Here is a 17,468-nt window from a genome sequence, read left to right on the forward strand (position 1 = left end):
TAGATTCTTCCCTTTTCTTCACCTCTCCCATTGAATTCATTAGCAAGACCAAAGAGTTAAACCTTCCAAATGGATGTCAAATACATCTATAGTCATGTATCACTTAAAGATAGAGATATAATCTAAGAAATGCATTGTTAGGTGATTTTGTCACTGTGTAAACATCATGGAGTGATGCTTACAGAAACCGAGGTGGGATAGCCTAATACACGCCTAGGCTATATGGTACTGCCTGTTATAACCGTAAGCAACCACTGTTGCAAATGTGGTGTCATTGACCAACAGGTCATTATATGGCACATTACTGTACTTCAATCTATCTCTGTTGCTACCATCTAAATACCAGTGTTCATCCTCTAATGATTCTGCCTTCTTAGTAGTCAGTCTATCTCTCTTTAGTTTATTCACTTATTTCTATTGAAGAAGAGAGAGAGAAAGAGGCACCACCAACAGGGTCCCTGTGCCACCATCCACCCCCAGCCTCAGTCAGCTGAGGTCGGAGTCACATGTGCATGCACCAGGTGTGCAGAGGGAGGCTCTGGGATATGAACTGAGGACTTTCCCATGTGGGTCCAGTTGTGTTACCCTTGTGTCCCCATCTGGCCCTGGTCTCAATCTATCCACCCCACAACAGCTTTTGTGATCTTATCAAATACAAATTGGATCACATTTAAAGTCTTTTCGTGGCTCACCAAATCACATAAGAATGTGAAATTTGTATTCTAACATGACCCATAAGTCCCTGTGTCACCTGGTCACTGCCTACATCTCCAGCCTCATCTTGAACCACAATCTTCCTTTCTCACTGCACTATGCCCATGCTGTGCTTTTTTTCCCCATTCCTCACACACTCCTTGGGCCTTTTTCAGGGACAGCTTTCTCCACATTCCTTCATTTCTCCCATCTTTCCAAAACTAGTTCTCTCACTTCATTTGGGTTCCTGCCACGTATCACTTCCTTGACCACTTCATCTAAAGCTGGCCCTCATACTCCCCTGTTTCAACAATCTTCTGTGTTTTCTTCATAGCAGTTATAAGTTGCAAATATATATTTTTTTCTTTTGATAACTGTATGTCTTTCCCACTAAACTATTAACTCTATGGATGTAGGGACAAAGACAGTTTTGTTCACTCTTTCATCCCAAATATATATTACAGCATTGGTCTGACACATAGCAATATCAACTGTTATTATTATCTGCATATATTGATTTTCAAGTCACTGGATCTGGGACTCGAACCCTGGTTGGCCATATGGGAGTCCAGTGACGTAACCACTATGCCATCTGCTGGTCCCATTAATTTTCACTGTTGTACATTTGACTTAATGGCTTTATGATGATTTTTAAATGATTTTATAATGTTATGAGAACAAAGAGGTAGTGCATCTGCCATTTAGTGCTATGAGACTGTAATACTTAAGGTGAAGTCCTTTTGCCTCTTTGAAACTCAGTTTTTTCTTCTATAAAATGGGGATATTCATTCATTCAATCACTATTTATTGAATATCTATTGTGTAAAGCACCCAGGATATAATCATACACATATCACAAAGTCATTGGGGGAATGTGCCAGATGGCTCGTAGTCAACACCCAATAAACGTTGCTGTTATTTTTGGCTTACGAACAATTTAAAGCATCAAATTAACACCAAGACTTGTAATAAATGTAGAGACTACTAACATGTACTTAGGAGACATCGAAATCCAGACTTCCATAAATTAGAAGACTAGCAAAGCTCATTCCCTTGGGCGGGGACTTATGGGAAGCCTGACTCAGGCATGCAAAGGCTTTTGAACCAACCCTAAATGTATCTCCTCCTCACTTTGCATGATCAGTTAATCATTGAAGTTGTTTCCTGTTTCGTTTTGTTTTGCTTTTTGTTTTGTTTTTGTCCTGCATAAGAGCTTCATACAGAATAAATTTTACTATACCTGCAAATATTCTATTACCATTTTTTCCTTGTTTTTATTTTATTTTTTAATTTTTTTATATTTTTGGAGAGGCTTTTAGCTATAGGGTGCATGTACTTGCCAGACAGACAGAGACAGAGAGACAGAAAGTGAGAAGTCACCCCCTCGGGGGATGGCACACCACAATCCCTTCTCCTCCATTCTCCTCTTGGGATCTTGGGCACACAGCGTAGAGCACTGCTTGGGCCACATGCACCCAGTGTGAGTTTAAGCCACTGGGTCCGGGACTTGAATCACAGTCGACTACATGAGAGTCCAGTGACATAGCCATTACACTAACTGCTGGTCTCAACACCACTTTCAAGTCGACTATGGAACCCAGAGTCCTGGCCTGGGACCTCATTTCCCTAATTGCAGATGTGCTAGGCTGACAACTGAACATCTGGCACAGAGCAAGTTAATCTTCATGAATATGTTCATTTTCCTGAGTCACCTTAGTTACCTTGGTTACATCTGGTTCAGGAAAAAAAAAAAAAAAACTCAGTTGCTTTAATGGCAAAATAAGAAAATTTTCATAAAATTTTACAAGATACAAAGTGCATGGGCTCTTTGAGACTAAGATGAAATAAACTCTACCTGTGAAAATACCAAATAATAGGGGCCAGCAGATGGAATAGCAGTTGTGTCACTGGACTTCCACATGGCTGACTGCAGTTTGAGTCCCAGACCCTGGGGCTCAATAATCACACTAGGTGGATGTGTGTGTCCAACATCCCGGGAGGAGAATGGAGAAGAAGGAATTGCAGCGTGGCCATCCCCCTGAGGGTTGATTTCTCACTTTCTCTCTGTGTCTCTGTCTCTCTCTCTCTCCAGCAAATGTGCACACCCTAAGGCAAAAACCTTAAAAAAAGAGGAAATACTAAATAATAAAAATAAGGCACATGTCAGCTGTTGGACGCCCTGGTTTTTATACAACAAGCTCCTCAAGTATGTTCCTAGAATACCTAGACACGCCATCAAAGGCTGAACAGACACTTACTTTCATGTGCAAGGCTGGTACTGGCAGGGCCCCAACTGGGCGAGACATACATTTTCTTACCTAGAGAAGAAGAAGAGGGTGTGATTGGAAATGAAATCTCTGGGACTGATTTAGAAAAGTGCTCCACATTGCCTGCCCCTCGGTTCATAAACACCTGGCATATCTTCTCTTAACAGATGCTACAAAAACAGGAAAGCTTCTCTTTTTAGGCCCCTTGGACCTCATTCCCATCTTCTAGGCACTGTTCCTGATTAATGGTCATTGACTTTCTCAACAGTCACCAGTTACTACAACTGATGTCAGCTTTGGTAGGAGAATATGAAGAGTTCACAGCAGTTGAGACTTTGGCAGCCTACATTTGTTGGTGAATGTGTCTGGAGGTTTCGGGAACAGTATAACGCCTGCATTATACTGTGACCATGATGTGCCTGGCATATAGTAGATGCTCACTAAATATTTGCTGATTTGGATTTGAACTATATAGAGTTGTTATGTTTGGAAGGTGATGATTTGAACCATCTGTGTTCTAACCAACCGTTGAAACAGGGCTCCGCTGTGTGTATGCACAGGCATATGTACACACACAGTCGTCCTAACTTTCCTTCTGAATCCAGTAGAAGATTTTTGAAAAAGAGTACAGGGATAGGAATTTTCTCAGATTTCTCAAACATAAAATTTTTTATGATTTAGTTTCTACCTACATTCCTAATCAAACTCTGGAGATGATGGAGTGGTATTTTAACAGGAAATTTGTTTTCAACATTAGGATGGAATACAGTGCCTGACTTAGGTAGGCTTTGCTGAACAGTCCCTTTGTGTACTACATGCTTAGTTCAGAGTAAAAATAGCTTCCAATGATTGCTCTCAGGCATGGAACACAGAGAGTGTGTGGGCTAGGGAGTTACATAAGAAAATGTATCCAGAGGACAGAATGCCAGAGGATACCATGAAATTATAAAACATATATTGTTGAAAGTACTTCAAATGAAAGACAAGTCTTGATTTTATTTTTGTGTGTGTGAAAATATAATACAGGTCAATTTGTTCCCATCATTTTGCAAAAAGAATATTGCTTCCTGATAGGAAGCACTTGTTATTTGTTGGTGGAGCTGGACAGGGGTGCAGCAGTGAAAACACAATGCTTTGAGAGGCTGGTCCACATGGGAAGACTCCCAGTTCATGTCTGGAGACCTCTCTGAGAACACTGAGCTCATGTATGTCCATGTTTCAGGGCTGGCTGAGCTTGGGGGTGGATCAAGTGATCAAGATCGTGTTCTGGTGCTGTTTCTCCCTCTCCATCTCTTTCTCTCTTTGTATGTCTCTCTCCCTCATATGAAAAAAAACCTATTTTTTTTCTATTTTTGGAGAGGTTTTTGCTATAGGGCGCGTGTGCTCGCCAGACAGACAGAGAGAGACAGAGAGACATCTCTCTTTGTATGTCTCTCTCCCTCATATGAAAAAAAACTATTAAATAAATATTCATTGGATTGGTGAGTGAATGAAGAAGTAAGTGAGCCTTAAGGGTGTTTTTAGTTGGGGGGGGGTGGTGGTCAGAGAGTGAGAGCCCAAGGGAAGCCCAGCAAGAGAAGCCCAGTCCACAGGAGTGACCTAACGACAGGCAGGCACTGTTACCATGTCTCCAGGCAGCAACAGGGCTACCTCTACAATTGCTTTGAATTTTAATGTGAGGAGCAGATGGTTGGTATAGATTGCCCTTGTTTTGCCCAGGAGCCTGGCAACATTGCAAGTTGCCAACATGTCTGGAGGATAGAGTTTGAGCCTGTAGGTACGTCACAGAGTTCTGCTTTGCAAATGGATTACTTAGTGGCTCCCACCCAGATAAATGTGTGTGTGTGTGGGGGGGGAGGTCCTATGATTTTAGGCAGAAGTCCATCACTTATCTAGGGAAAGGCCAAGTCAACAGACTGAAGTCAATATTTCAAACCAGGTCTGGCTGGCTGGCTATTTATGTAACCCATTAGCCATTAAACTATGAACATTGATGAAGCCTACTAACGATACATGGAATGTTTACGCTGAGCATTCTGTCCCTTAGCTTCTCTCCATCCAGGTGGCAACAGTTAGTCTTAGCACCCCATCTTATGTATGCCAACTTGCTCTCTCACAAAACCAATCAGAGGTGATCCTCTAAGTAGCCATAGGCATTTCCTTACAGTGAGTTGAGCTGGGAGACAGGTTGAGGAACGATCCCGAGCTTCCGGCTATTTGGACAGGGTTGTACTCCTCCCTCCTGGCAGATTCCTGAGGATGGGCTAAGCATCTGTCTTGCTGGAGGAGACTTAGGAGAGGCTCACATTTCCCATCCAGCTGGGTCTCTGGAACCAGGTGCCCTGCAGGATAGGCATGAGAGTAGCCAGGCTCTGGGGAGCTGGGGCTGGCCAAGGAGGAGAAATGCCACAGCTCTCCAGGATGAGCAGAGGGGCTCCCATTCAGGGACATGGGGTACTGATCCACATTCATGGGATCAGACATAAAGCTGCAGTTAGCATCACCATTTGCAAGAGATGCTCCTGGCTTTGTCCATGGAGAAGAGAAATGCCACTGATTTGGAGCCATGTCACTATCTGGGAAGGAAAGATTTAGAAGACACATTAGATGTTTATTGTTTTCCAAATGGAAGTAGCTTTGTTGTTTTACTGGCTAATACATTTTATATATATATATATATAACATACACACACACACACACACACACATACATAAACTTGAAGGCAATATAGAAAAGATTTTTTTAAAATTATCCTAATTATAATAATCAGAGATATTCATCATGCACCTTTAGGTGTACTTCTTTCTAAGATTTGTTTCCATTCATATATGTACTGTTTCACAACACATATTGTTATTTAAGCCACTTTTGCATTTTTTAAAATGTCACAAATTTCCTTCCATAGCAATAACTAGAGCCAAACACCAGCTTTTGTTTTTGCTATTTAAAAATACATTTATTTTGTAATTTCTCATTTATATTTATTTTTCTTTTTACTTTCTTTTTTTTAGAGAGATTTTTTGCTATAGGGCACATGTGCTTGCTGGAGAGACAGAGAGAGACAGAGAGACAGAAAGTGGGCAATCAACTCCCAGGGAGGATGGCCACACTGCAATCCAAACTCTAACCTTCTCTTCTCTGGAATTTGGACACATACACACGCATGTGCCTGGCATAAGTTTCAAGACACCAGGTCTGGGATTTGACCTGTGGTCCACTACGTGGGAGTCTAGTGACATAACCATTACACCATCTGCTGGTCCCCCTTTCAATATATTTTAAAAGTCATCCATTCACATTTTGAGATCTGTAAGGTTTGTTTAAAATATAGAAACAAGATCCTCAGGAGTTGCTGAGAAACTTTATGTGAGACTCAATTGAAACTTTTTCTGATGGCTGCTGATATGTTCCTTGGAGTTTATGTAGAAAACACATATAAAGTGGCATTTGGAAAATTAATCTAATGGTTTATAGCCAAAAGAGACCAAATAAGAAGACATGGAACCCATTAAATGGGCCTGGTCTAAAGGAGTAGGAGCTGGACTGGCAATGAGATTTGAACGACGGGCTTGGCAAGATTCAGAACACATGCGTTGGTGTAGTACCACTGAATTATTCTCAGTAGATAATACAGAAGTTGGGTTGGGGGTTAAAGAAAGCCATTTGTCCTCTGCCAGCAAAGCAGGACAGTTCACAGCAGCCTCAGAGAGTGAGTGAAACTTGCCTTGAAACCCCAGCCTTTTAAATGACTATACAGTGTTTCATCATAAGACAGTAACAAGACCAGCAAATGTCATATTTGTGGGAAAAAATCAGCTATGTCCATCCTTCATTATGTTAACAACATTACAATGAGCATCTTTATTTGATCTTTGTACCCTTTCTTCCTTCGTCCGACTATCTCCTTGAGGAAATTTTTCTAGAAGTAAAAGTGCTTTACTTGTGTTTGGATTTTATAGCTGGCGTTTTAAGTACAACAAATAGGGGAACTCCATAGAACCCCTTTATAAAGGAGTTAATGCTTGCCTGTGTTAGGCCATTCATACAACTCTAGGGGTTGAAACTCTATTTTCTTTCTTTTCGTTTCTTTCTTTTTATTTGAGAGGTTTTTGCTAAATCCATTATCCTCCATTCTCCTCAGGATCTTGGGCACGCATGCACACATTCTCAGCATGAGTTTAAGTCACCGGGTTGAGACTTGAACCGCAGTTGGCCACAAGGGAGTCCAGCAACGTAGCCATCATGCTAACTGCTGGTCCCTGAAACTCCATTTTCAAGAGAGTGCAGGGATGTTAGGAGACTAGACGACAGTAGCAAAGCATATTAGCCAATCAGGGAACTGAGTGGGAGCAATGAGTGATGGATAGAGAAGTAGAGTTTAAGTCACCGGGTTGAGACTTGAACCGCAGTTGGCCACAAGGGAGTCCAGCAACGTAGCCATCATGCTAACTGCTGGTCCCTGAAACTCCATTTTCAAGAGAGTGCAGGGATGTTAGGAGACTAGACGACAGTAGCAAAGCATATTAGCCAATCAGGGAACTGAGTGGGAGCAATGAGTGATGGATAGAGAAGTAGTTACTTGACCCTCATCCTACAAAAGCAAAAAGCTAAGGGTCAGGAAGTGACTCGGTTTCTTCCTACAAAGTTCATGTGGACTGGCTAGCAGGGATGGGGTCTCCTTTGGCTCCACAGATACTCCTCTGATTGTTTCTACTGTAATGGCTGAATCTGAGATCTCAAACGTCTAGGACAGCTCATGACATGGATGACTATTTTCCCCATTCTCAACACCCACTCAAAAAAGGGAAAGAGCTCTGCCAGATGGTGCTTAAATTGCAGAGCCTCTCATCTAGTCAAGATAATGGAGGGGGGTTGTGGGTGTTAAAACAAAGGAAGACTGGCCGGCTGGAAAGGCTGTCTGGGACACTGTTCCCCTTGCCCTCTGCGTGCACCTCTCCTCGCTCTTCTGAGTGTTCCATTTGAATGGATTATGTAAAACATAAAAACATTCGAGAGGCCTGTTCACTGCTACTGGAGTGCTTCCACCTCCTCCTGTAACCTTCCATGTAATACTGATGATAGGAACAAAAGAAACTCCAACCCATGTGACTCAAGTGTTCTGCTCACAATCTCACTCTGTTCACAACAAGCCATAGGCAATGCTTGGTCTCTTTCAATGACACAATGGACAAGGACATATATTAAGATGTATTCTTGGGGATGAGCGCTATTTTCAAAAATTGATATCTCTAGGCCAGTAGCAAGTCAAGATACTGAGTGGCCCAAGTGGAGAGATCAAGCTAATTTGGTATAATCACTGTTCATGGTTCATACTGAATGAAGGCACTGCATATCCTAATCATAAATTAGAAACAAAGTGTAGCCTCTGACTACTGGGTAAATTGGCTTTACAGATCTCATACATATGACCTAGGTGCTGAATGCTTGAAATGTGAAAAGCAGGGTTCCCATTGGTTTTGAATATTTCTCTTAACTGCTTTCCTTTCAGACTTCTATGGCTGAAATATTAATGGGAGTGGGTGGTGTACCATCTTCCAAGGTCTCGTGTGGTCACTTGGCGCACCAGAACACAGTTTGGATGGGAGTGTCCCAACCCTGAATTCACAACAACCCAATGGTGGGCCTTGGGTGGCCTGGGGAAGGCCACATTTACAGACCACGCTTGGGTAGTGGTGGCCCCTAAGGTAGAGATCACACATTTCAGTGGGATACTCTTCCTTGTGTTTCTTGGGTCAACTGCTCCAGCAACCACACTCATTCACTCTGTGGACATCTTAAGCCATAGCCTGGACTGGCTCAAGGCTGCTGAAGCTATTTGAAGTGGTCCTGGTAACATTTTCTTACCCAAATTTCCCCTCTTTGTTACCACTGAAAGAGGGAGCCCCACGGGTGACTTTGTTGCCTTTTCAAACCCCAGACTACATACATGAATGGCGAATGGGTAGGAGTTCTTTGATTCAGGAATGCTCAGGGCAGGCTGGGATTTTTTTTTTTTCAGTAGAAATACAAAATACTTCTGCCTCATATATTCTAACCCCAAGTATGTAGACCCAGCATCTGCCTCATAAATGCCTCTCGAACCCCCAAGTTCCTTGGTCCCACCCCCAGGGTGTGCCCAGAGAGTGGTAGTCGCCACTTCCCACTCCGTGTCTTTAGAGTAAAACTAGCAGGTCATTCTTCCTGTCTCTCAAACATACCCAGAGACACTACCCATGCCCACCCATGTACACTTCTGGGAGCCTGAAACCCTTTAGAAAGCATTTCCAGGCACTAAAAAGTTTGTTTCCACCCCAGAAGACTCACTTTGTCTTTACATGGTGGCCCTGACTTCTTATTTCAAACTAGTTTCTAGACACACCAACTTCAGAAAGGCTGTTTGTGACCCTCCCATCTAAAATCTGTTATCCTGTTACTTTCTATGACTACACTCTGTTCATTTCTTTCACAGGCATAATCTTAATATATAATTTCTTTAGTCATTCCTTCGTTTAGTAATTCAGTATCAGTCTTCCCCACTATCTAATAAGCTTTGTGAGGGCTGAGATAATTTCTCTTTTGCTCACCATCATATCCCCAGGAACTTGCACAGTGCCAGGCACATAGTAGGCCCTGAATAAATATTATTCTAAGTAGTGCACAGACATGCATTCATTCACACATGTGCACACACATGATTACACGCAGACATTCACATATGCATGCACAGTTGCAAATATGTAAACTCTTACAAACACATGCACACACACATGAGAGCATGCACACACCCCACTGAACTTTTTCTTTTTAGTTAGCTATAGAGCATGTATGCTCACCAGAGAGAGACAGACAGAGAAAATAAGGGAAAGTGCAAAGGCACCCCTCAGGGAGGAAGGCCATGCCACAATCTCTTCCTCCATTCTCCTTTCAGGATTTTGGGCATGCACACACATGCTCCCAGTGAGTTTCTCAAGTCACTGGATCTAGGACTGGAACCGCATACTTGACCACGTGGGATCCAGCCACCTTAACCACTACATTGCTGGCTGGCCTCACACTGAACTTTCTATATTGAGGAGAGCAGCAGACTAAGTGGTTAAGAGCAGACTTTGAAGCAGACAGGCTCAGAGTCCAGTCCCAGATCTGCCATTTCCTAGTTGTGTGACACTTAGCAAGTCCCTTCCCCCAAGCCTCTGGGGACTATTGTGAGATTAAATGACACAATCTACTATACAACAGGCACTCCATAAGTGGTAGCCATTACTGTTTTTATTATTAATTATTTCAGTTTATAAATTCACTTCGAGTTTCTTTACTGGTCTGCGACACTCATTGCAACCAACCCAGGAAAATCAAGATGTTAATGAATGCATGAGGCCTGAGAATTCCCCCTGCCTTCAGTCATCTAGTGCCAGAGAAGGGAAGAGCAAGAAGAACTGAGCTGAGAAGCCAACAGTAGCAAAAGTGGCTTTATTTCAGGGCTGGTGTGGAAGATGGTGTATACTGTACCTACAAAAAAGAGATTTAAGAAGCCCTTTTTCATGGGGAATCAGGGATGGCAAAACAAAAGGCAAGGTATGCAGGACATAAGAATTGGAAAATTATTTGCTGAGAATATGTATGTTGATGTGCTTGATTGAGCCAATGCACAGTGCATTTTGGATGGAAAATTCATTTGTGTGTTGTGATGGTGTATAGTGAATTAATGTAGAGAATGAATAAATTAAAAAAACATAAAAAAAAGAAAGTAAACAAGCAATGGGAACTCCTTATGAGAATGATTAGCTGGTGGATTTAATAGTCAAAAACATCAAAGTTGTCATCATAAATTTTGGATGTGTGTAAAAAAAAAAAAAAGAAAGTCAGAAAAAAAAAAAAAAAGAAGCCCTTTTTCAATCTGTGTCCATTTCCAGGGACTAATACATCAAAGGTGAGCAGGAACAATTTGTAAATTTAGAATACCTTTTGCATAGTGAGCACTGACTATAGGTCAAGCACTTTGCTTAGCATTCTGCATACGTGATCTCATGTGATACAGCAATCCAGATGAGGAAATAGACTCAGAATGATTAAAATAACTGACCAAAGGCCACATAGTTTGCAAGTGGTGCATACCCTTTAACCTAGTCATTCCACTTATAGCAATTTATTTTAAAGATATAATCAGTGACGCATATAAAAATTTAGCTACAAGGATCTTCAAAGTGTAGCCTAGAGGTTAAGGGAGCTAGATACCATGCGGCCAACTATGCAGTTTGAATCCCAGTCTGGGTGACTTAAAAACATTCAAGGCACCTGTGTGTATGTGCCCCAAATCCTCAGGGTGGATAAATGGAGGAGAAGGAATTACTGTATAACCACACCACATTGGGGTGCTTTCTCTCTCTCTCTCTCCTCATTCTCTCTCTTTGGTGAGCATATGCATCTTTTGTCAAAATAAAAAATAAAAAGAAAGATGTTCAAAGTCATGTTCATAATTCAAGTGAAAGAGTAGCAACAAGCTAAATGTCCAAAAACTTAGATAAATTAGGTACATTTATAAAATTATATACTTGAGCCATTAAAATGATGTAGTAGCAGATCATGTGATGTTATGGAAAGATGTATGTGACCTATTGTTGAATTAAAAATAAAAAGGTTAAGACCCATTATATACTAAATAATGTCAATGCTGTAAGATTTAGTATGTGCGCTTAGATAAACATGTGGTTTCTATTTCCTGAATGCTTATCTGTGCTTTCTGGCTTTTCCAAAATGAATACATCTTTTTATAACTAGAGAAAGTCATTTTTTTAGGCAAAAACTTAACCATTTGACCAACGAATCATCAAATGGTAAGCCACAGTTGTGAATGATCTGTAACTTCCTGATTTTCTTCTATTCATTTATTTCTTCTTTCCTTCCTTTTGTTCTCTCTTTGCCTTTAATACAAACCCTGCTTTATGATGAAGTTGAAACCATGAACTCTCTGAACATATGCACATCTTGCACCATGAAAGTTCAACCATTGGCTTGCCCAGTCTGCACACATTGACTCTACTCTCTCCAGGGACTAATACATCAAAGGTGAGCAGGAACAATTTGTAAATTTAGAATACCTTTTGCATAGTGAGCACTGACTATAGGTCAAGCACTTTGCTTAGCATTCTGCATACGTGATCTCATGTGATACAGCAATCCAGATGAGGAAATAGACTCAGAATGATTAAAATAACTGACCAAAGGCCACATAGTTTGCAAGTGGTGCATACCCTTTAACCTAGTCATTCCACTTATAGCAATTTATTTTAAAGATATAATCAGTGACGCATATAAAAATTTAGCTACAAGGATCTTCAAAGTGTAGCCTAGAGGTTAAGGGAGCTAGATACCATGCGGCCAACTATGCAGTTTGAATCCCAGTCTGGGTGACTTAAAAACATTCAAGGCACCTGTGTGTATGTGCCCCAAATCCTCAGGGTGGATAAATGGAGGAGAAGGAATTACTGTATAACCACACCACATTGGGGTGCTTTCTCTCTCTCTCTCTCCTCATTCTCTCTCTTTGGTGAGCATATGCATCTTTTGTCAAAATAAAAAATAAAAAGAAAGATGTTCAAAGTCATGTTCATAATTCAAGTGAAAGAGTAGCAACAAGCTAAATGTCCAAAAACTTAGATAAATTAGGTACATTTATAAAATTATATACTTGAGCCATTAAAATGATGTAGTAGCAGATCATGTGATGTTATGGAAAGATGTATGTGACCTATTGTTGAATTAAAAATAAAAAGGTTAAGACCCATTATATACTAAATAATGTCAATGCTGTAAGATTTAGTATGTGCGCTTAGATAAACATGTGGTTTCTATTTCCTGAATGCTTATCTGTGCTTTCTGGCTTTTCCAAAATGAATACATCTTTTTATAACTAGAGAAAGTCATTTTTTTAGGCAAAAACTTAACCATTTGACCAACGAATCATCAAATGGTAAGCCACAGTTGTGAATGATCTGTAACTTCCTGATTTTCTTCTATTCATTTATTTCTTCTTTCCTTCCTTTTGTTCTCTCTTTGCCTTTAATACAAACCCTGCTTTATGATGAAGTTGAAACCATGAACTCTCTGAACATATGCACATCTTGCACCATGAAAGTTCAACCATTGGCTTGCCCAGTCTGCACACATTGACTCTACTCTCTCTGGCCTCTCAGCTGATGACACTCGTCCTTCATTCATTCACTGTGGGAACAAAGAGGATATTCTTTGTATTGGCTGAGGTCCAAATAACACAGGAGACAGAGGGATAGCTTAGAAGAGACAGTCTTGTTTCAGGGCACCAGAGGGGCTTGCTCAGATCCACTCCCTCCTTCGCAGTCACCTCCCTGTGGTTCCTAGTCTTTTTACAACTGAAAATGGAAATAAAAAAAAAGAATGTGTGCTAGTATTTTGGAGGTCAGGTGGCTAATAGCTCAGGATCTATAATGAAACTCATCTGGTAGTGAATACTATAGCCACTTCTTACTAGCTGTAGGATCTTAGACAAGTCTCTTGACTCTCTGAGCCTTGGTTTCCTCATCAAGAAAATGGGCACGGTAAGAGTTAACCGATCGGGTTTGTGTGAGGATTCAATGAGATAATCCATGATAACAGCCCACAGCAAAGGACCTAGCACACAGGAAGTGCTAATTAAGCTAACCATTGTAAACAATATTAGCATTACTCTTTATGGGTATTAACCCTCTTGCTGGGGGCATTGTCAAGATTCAGAGAGGCAGAGCAATGGAGTAGTTCACACTAATGGCTGTGGTGTCTGATAGACTTGGGTTTGACTCTCTATCACTCACTACCTGCATGAGCCACCTCCAGGCCCTTACCCTTACGAGGCTGTAGTTCTTCCTCTGTAAAATAAGGACAACTATAATATTGCAAAGCACCCCACAGTGAAGTACAACCAACATGCAGAAAAATACACAAATAGAAGCGTGCAGTTGGGGGCATTTTCACAATCCGGGTATTAAGCACCCAGATTGCATAATAGAACATAACCACCACAGCAGAGGGTCCCTATGCCCCCTCCCACTCACGCATGGCCAAAAGGCAACTACTATCCTGCCTTCTAACACCAGATTATGTTTACCTGTCTCTGAACTTTATAAATCACAGTGGATCTTGGGGACTATACCAAATTCACTAATTTTAATATGGTGTCTGACATTTCATGAAGGGCTCACTATGCATCTATGCCAATTCCTCTCCCTTCCTGGAAAGGAAGCTATGGAAGTTGTCAGTCTTCACAAGGGCCATAAACAACTAGCATGGCTATCTTTCATATAGATACACTAAAGGAGGGACCCAGTGTTTCTTCTCCCAAATAGAGATTATGGCAGATGGAAGGGAGAGAAAAGGAGGTGAGATCCTTTAAGACTGGCTATGAAAGATCCCTGGATATTCAGGTATATGCCCTCTCACCTACGCTCAGCAGCCCTTGAGCAATGTTGTCAGGTCTGAGTCTAGGCTGGGGACTGGGGCTGAAGGTGAGACAGGAAGAATCCAGGGTAGAATGTGCATCAGGATCATGCCTCCCTGCCCCAGAAATTGTAGTTACTGAAGCTTTTCCAGTTACTGACTCTGAACTCCCCAATGTCCTTTTAAAATGGAGATAATTCGAAGATACCTTCGACTTGTGTTTTCTTTTCTGAAGTTTGGCCAGGATAAATTATACATAAGTAAATAAAGAAATAACTTTGATTTGGGGTGAAAAAAAAGTCAGAAATTCAATGGCATTTCCTTGCCACACAGGCGTGTGTGTTTGGGCTTTGCCATATTCAGCTTGACAGAGCACTCTTAGAATGTGGCCCAGTCGGTGATGGGAGCCCATGACTGGAAGCCTGTTCTCCTCAGCATGGCCTAGCTGGGGCTGGCCGGCCTGCTGCTGGCCTGCAGTTGTCAAGAGGATGCTAACAGTTGGTTGTGAAAGGCCACTTTGTAGCTTTCTCACCATTTCGAAGCTGCATGTATGTCAGAAAATATCTCCAGTAAGAACCTCTATGGGATTGGATGTCTTTCATGGACCCTCCTCTGAGGCAGCAGAGCGTATGAGAAACTTGACTCCTGGCTGTGATAAGCAAAGCCTTGAGGGAGACAGTCTTTCCTTCATTTGGTCAATCAGCAGACAAATATTTGCCTAGCCCACACCATGCTGTGAGGGAGGAAGCCAACATCTTCACAGTCCAGGGATATGTGAGATTCTCACAGGGAAAATGTAACACCCAAGAAGGTAGGTGGAGAAGAAAGCCACCTCTTTATCTGGCCTGCAGAGGCTGGCTTGGGCAAGAAACAGGGCCATGCTTGAGCTGTCTTAGTGGGTAAGGGCTTCACAGAATGACTGAATCAAGGTGAAGTAGGAAGGCAAAGGAAATACTATGGCAGCCCCATGACAGAAGCCTGAAAACACTGAGGCTTATGGGAGAGGTATGCTGCTTTGTAATCCTACTATTTTGAATGTAAGCCCACACATCTAGCCTAGCCCCTCATGAACATGTGTCACAAGTTTTGGTATCACCTCTACAAAAAGAACTACCACCTACATAGTGCTATGTGCCACTTACTGTGCATTATCTCATTGACTCCTTGCAAGCCCCCTCCTATGGTTTAATATTTGATTTTAAAGATGAAGAAACTGAGGCACACAGAGGAACAGTGATACGCCCTGAGATCATACTATTAATCAGTGGTGCAGCTGGCCTGGCCCCAGACTGCCTGGTTCTAAAGCCGTTCACCACACTGTTCTCCCTCCTTATCTGCAGGTGATCTCATCTGTAGCGTCAATAACCTGCAATCCAAATCACAATTCACTCATCTGAGCGATATTTATTGAGTGCTTTCCATGTGTCCGACATTGTACTACATAATTGGAAAACAGACTGAATCCCTGTTGCCATAGAATTCAGAGTCTAAGGGGAGGAAGGAGTCAAGAAAGAAACATATGAACATATAATATGTCCAGCGGTGACAAGTGCTAAGAAGAAAAATAAAGCAGGGCAAGAAGAGAAAGTGTGACAGGGCAGGGGCTTATATGTTCAAATTTTGTTCAGAGAAGGCTTGTCTGAAGAGTTGACATTCAGATGGAGACCTGAGGGGAATAGGGAAAATGATGCAGAGATCTGGGGATAGCATTCCATGGGGAGGGGAGACCAAGAGCAAAGGGAAGGCCAGGGGCAGGATTGCGCTTGGCATATTCTACAAGTAGCAAGGAGGTGAGCCTGGGAGTGGATGAGGTGGAAAGTGGTAGCATATGAGATAAGAAAGACAGCAGGGGCCCAGATGAGGTAAGGACCTGTTAAAGACTTGAGATTTGGTTCTAAGTGACATAGGAAGTTATTGAAGGGTTTTGAACAGTAAAGTGCTAGGATAAAGCTTTCATCTTAATAATATCATTCTGACTGCTACATTGTGAATAGCCTGAAGGGGAGGAAAAGCAGAAACAGTGAGACCAGTTAGGAGGTTATTGCAATAATCTAGCAGGGAGACTATAGCTTCTCAGACTAAGGGGATGGCAGCAGAGGTGGTGAGACATGGTTAGATCTTGGATATTATTTTGAAAGTGGAAACTGAAGACTTTCCCAAAAGATTGAATGTAGGCTGCGAAGCAAAGAAAGGAGTTAATCATGATTCCAAATAATTGGAAGGCTACAGTTGCCATTTATCAAGATGGCATCCATGTGCACCAAGCAGGTTGAGCAGGCAATTAAAGGTTCAGTTTGGGAGGTTGAATGATGATGCAGTGGTAAAATACGATGCTCAGTGAGGCAATCCCACATGATAAGGTTCTTAGCTCAAGTCTGGAGATCTCTCTGAACATACCAGGCACATGGGTGCCCATGATTCAAGACTGGCTGAAGGCTGGTGAAAGTTGAAGAGAGGAGGACATTTGGCAAAGGAGAATGAGAAGGAGCAATCACGAGGGAGAAGGAAAATAAGTCAAAGGAAAACCAAGACAGTGTGATGTTATGGAATATAAGTGAAGGGAATTTTTCCAGGGAAAAAGAGCAATCCACTACAACAAATGTTACTAATAGGTCACATATGATGAGGACAAAGATGGATATTGGATTTGGAAAGTGGAGGTCACTAGCTAACCTTGATGAGAGTAGCTTTGGGGCCAGCAGGTGGTGTGATGGTTAGGACACTGGACTCCCATGTGGATGACCACAGTGTGAGTCCCAGACCTGGTGGCTTGCTCTTTCTCACTTTCTCTTTCTCTCTCTCTCTGATGACTATACCAAGTTTAATAATAATAAATTAAATTAATATTTTCTAAGAAAACAAAAAGAGTAGCTTTAAGGCGTAATGAGGATGAAAGCCTGAGTACGGTGGAGTCTAGGGAGCTGGAGAGGTGGGGAAGAAGACAAGGTGTGCATGAATACCATTTTTAGGTTGTGTTGCAAAATAAAGCAGAGAAATGTGGCAATAGCCGAGAGTCACTTATTATTTTTTTATTTATTTTTTATTTTTGGAGAGGTTTTTGC

At 41.8% G+C, this 17,468-nt stretch overlaps 1 protein-coding gene across 1 annotated transcript in view; it reads right to left on the reverse strand.

Annotated features, from left to right (window-relative positions):
- VGLL1 (vestigial like family member 1) overlaps positions 1 to 17,468 on the reverse strand; it is a 36,262-nt gene that overhangs the window by 2,903 nt on the left and 15,891 nt on the right. Inside the window, exons 3-4 of the mRNA XM_006160702.2 lie at positions 5,126 to 5,536; positions 2,952 to 3,011 (exon numbers count right to left, since the gene is read on the reverse strand). Coding sequence (XP_006160764.1) covers positions 2,952 to 3,011; positions 5,126 to 5,536 — 471 coding nt within the window. The remainder of the gene's footprint in view (positions 1 to 2,951; positions 3,012 to 5,125; positions 5,537 to 17,468) is intronic.

Source organism: Tupaia chinensis, unplaced genomic scaffold, assembly GCF_000334495.1.
Source record: "Tupaia chinensis unplaced genomic scaffold, TupChi_1.0 Scaffold000706_1, whole genome shotgun sequence".
NCBI lineage: Eukaryota > Metazoa > Chordata > Mammalia > Scandentia > Tupaiidae > Tupaia > Tupaia belangeri.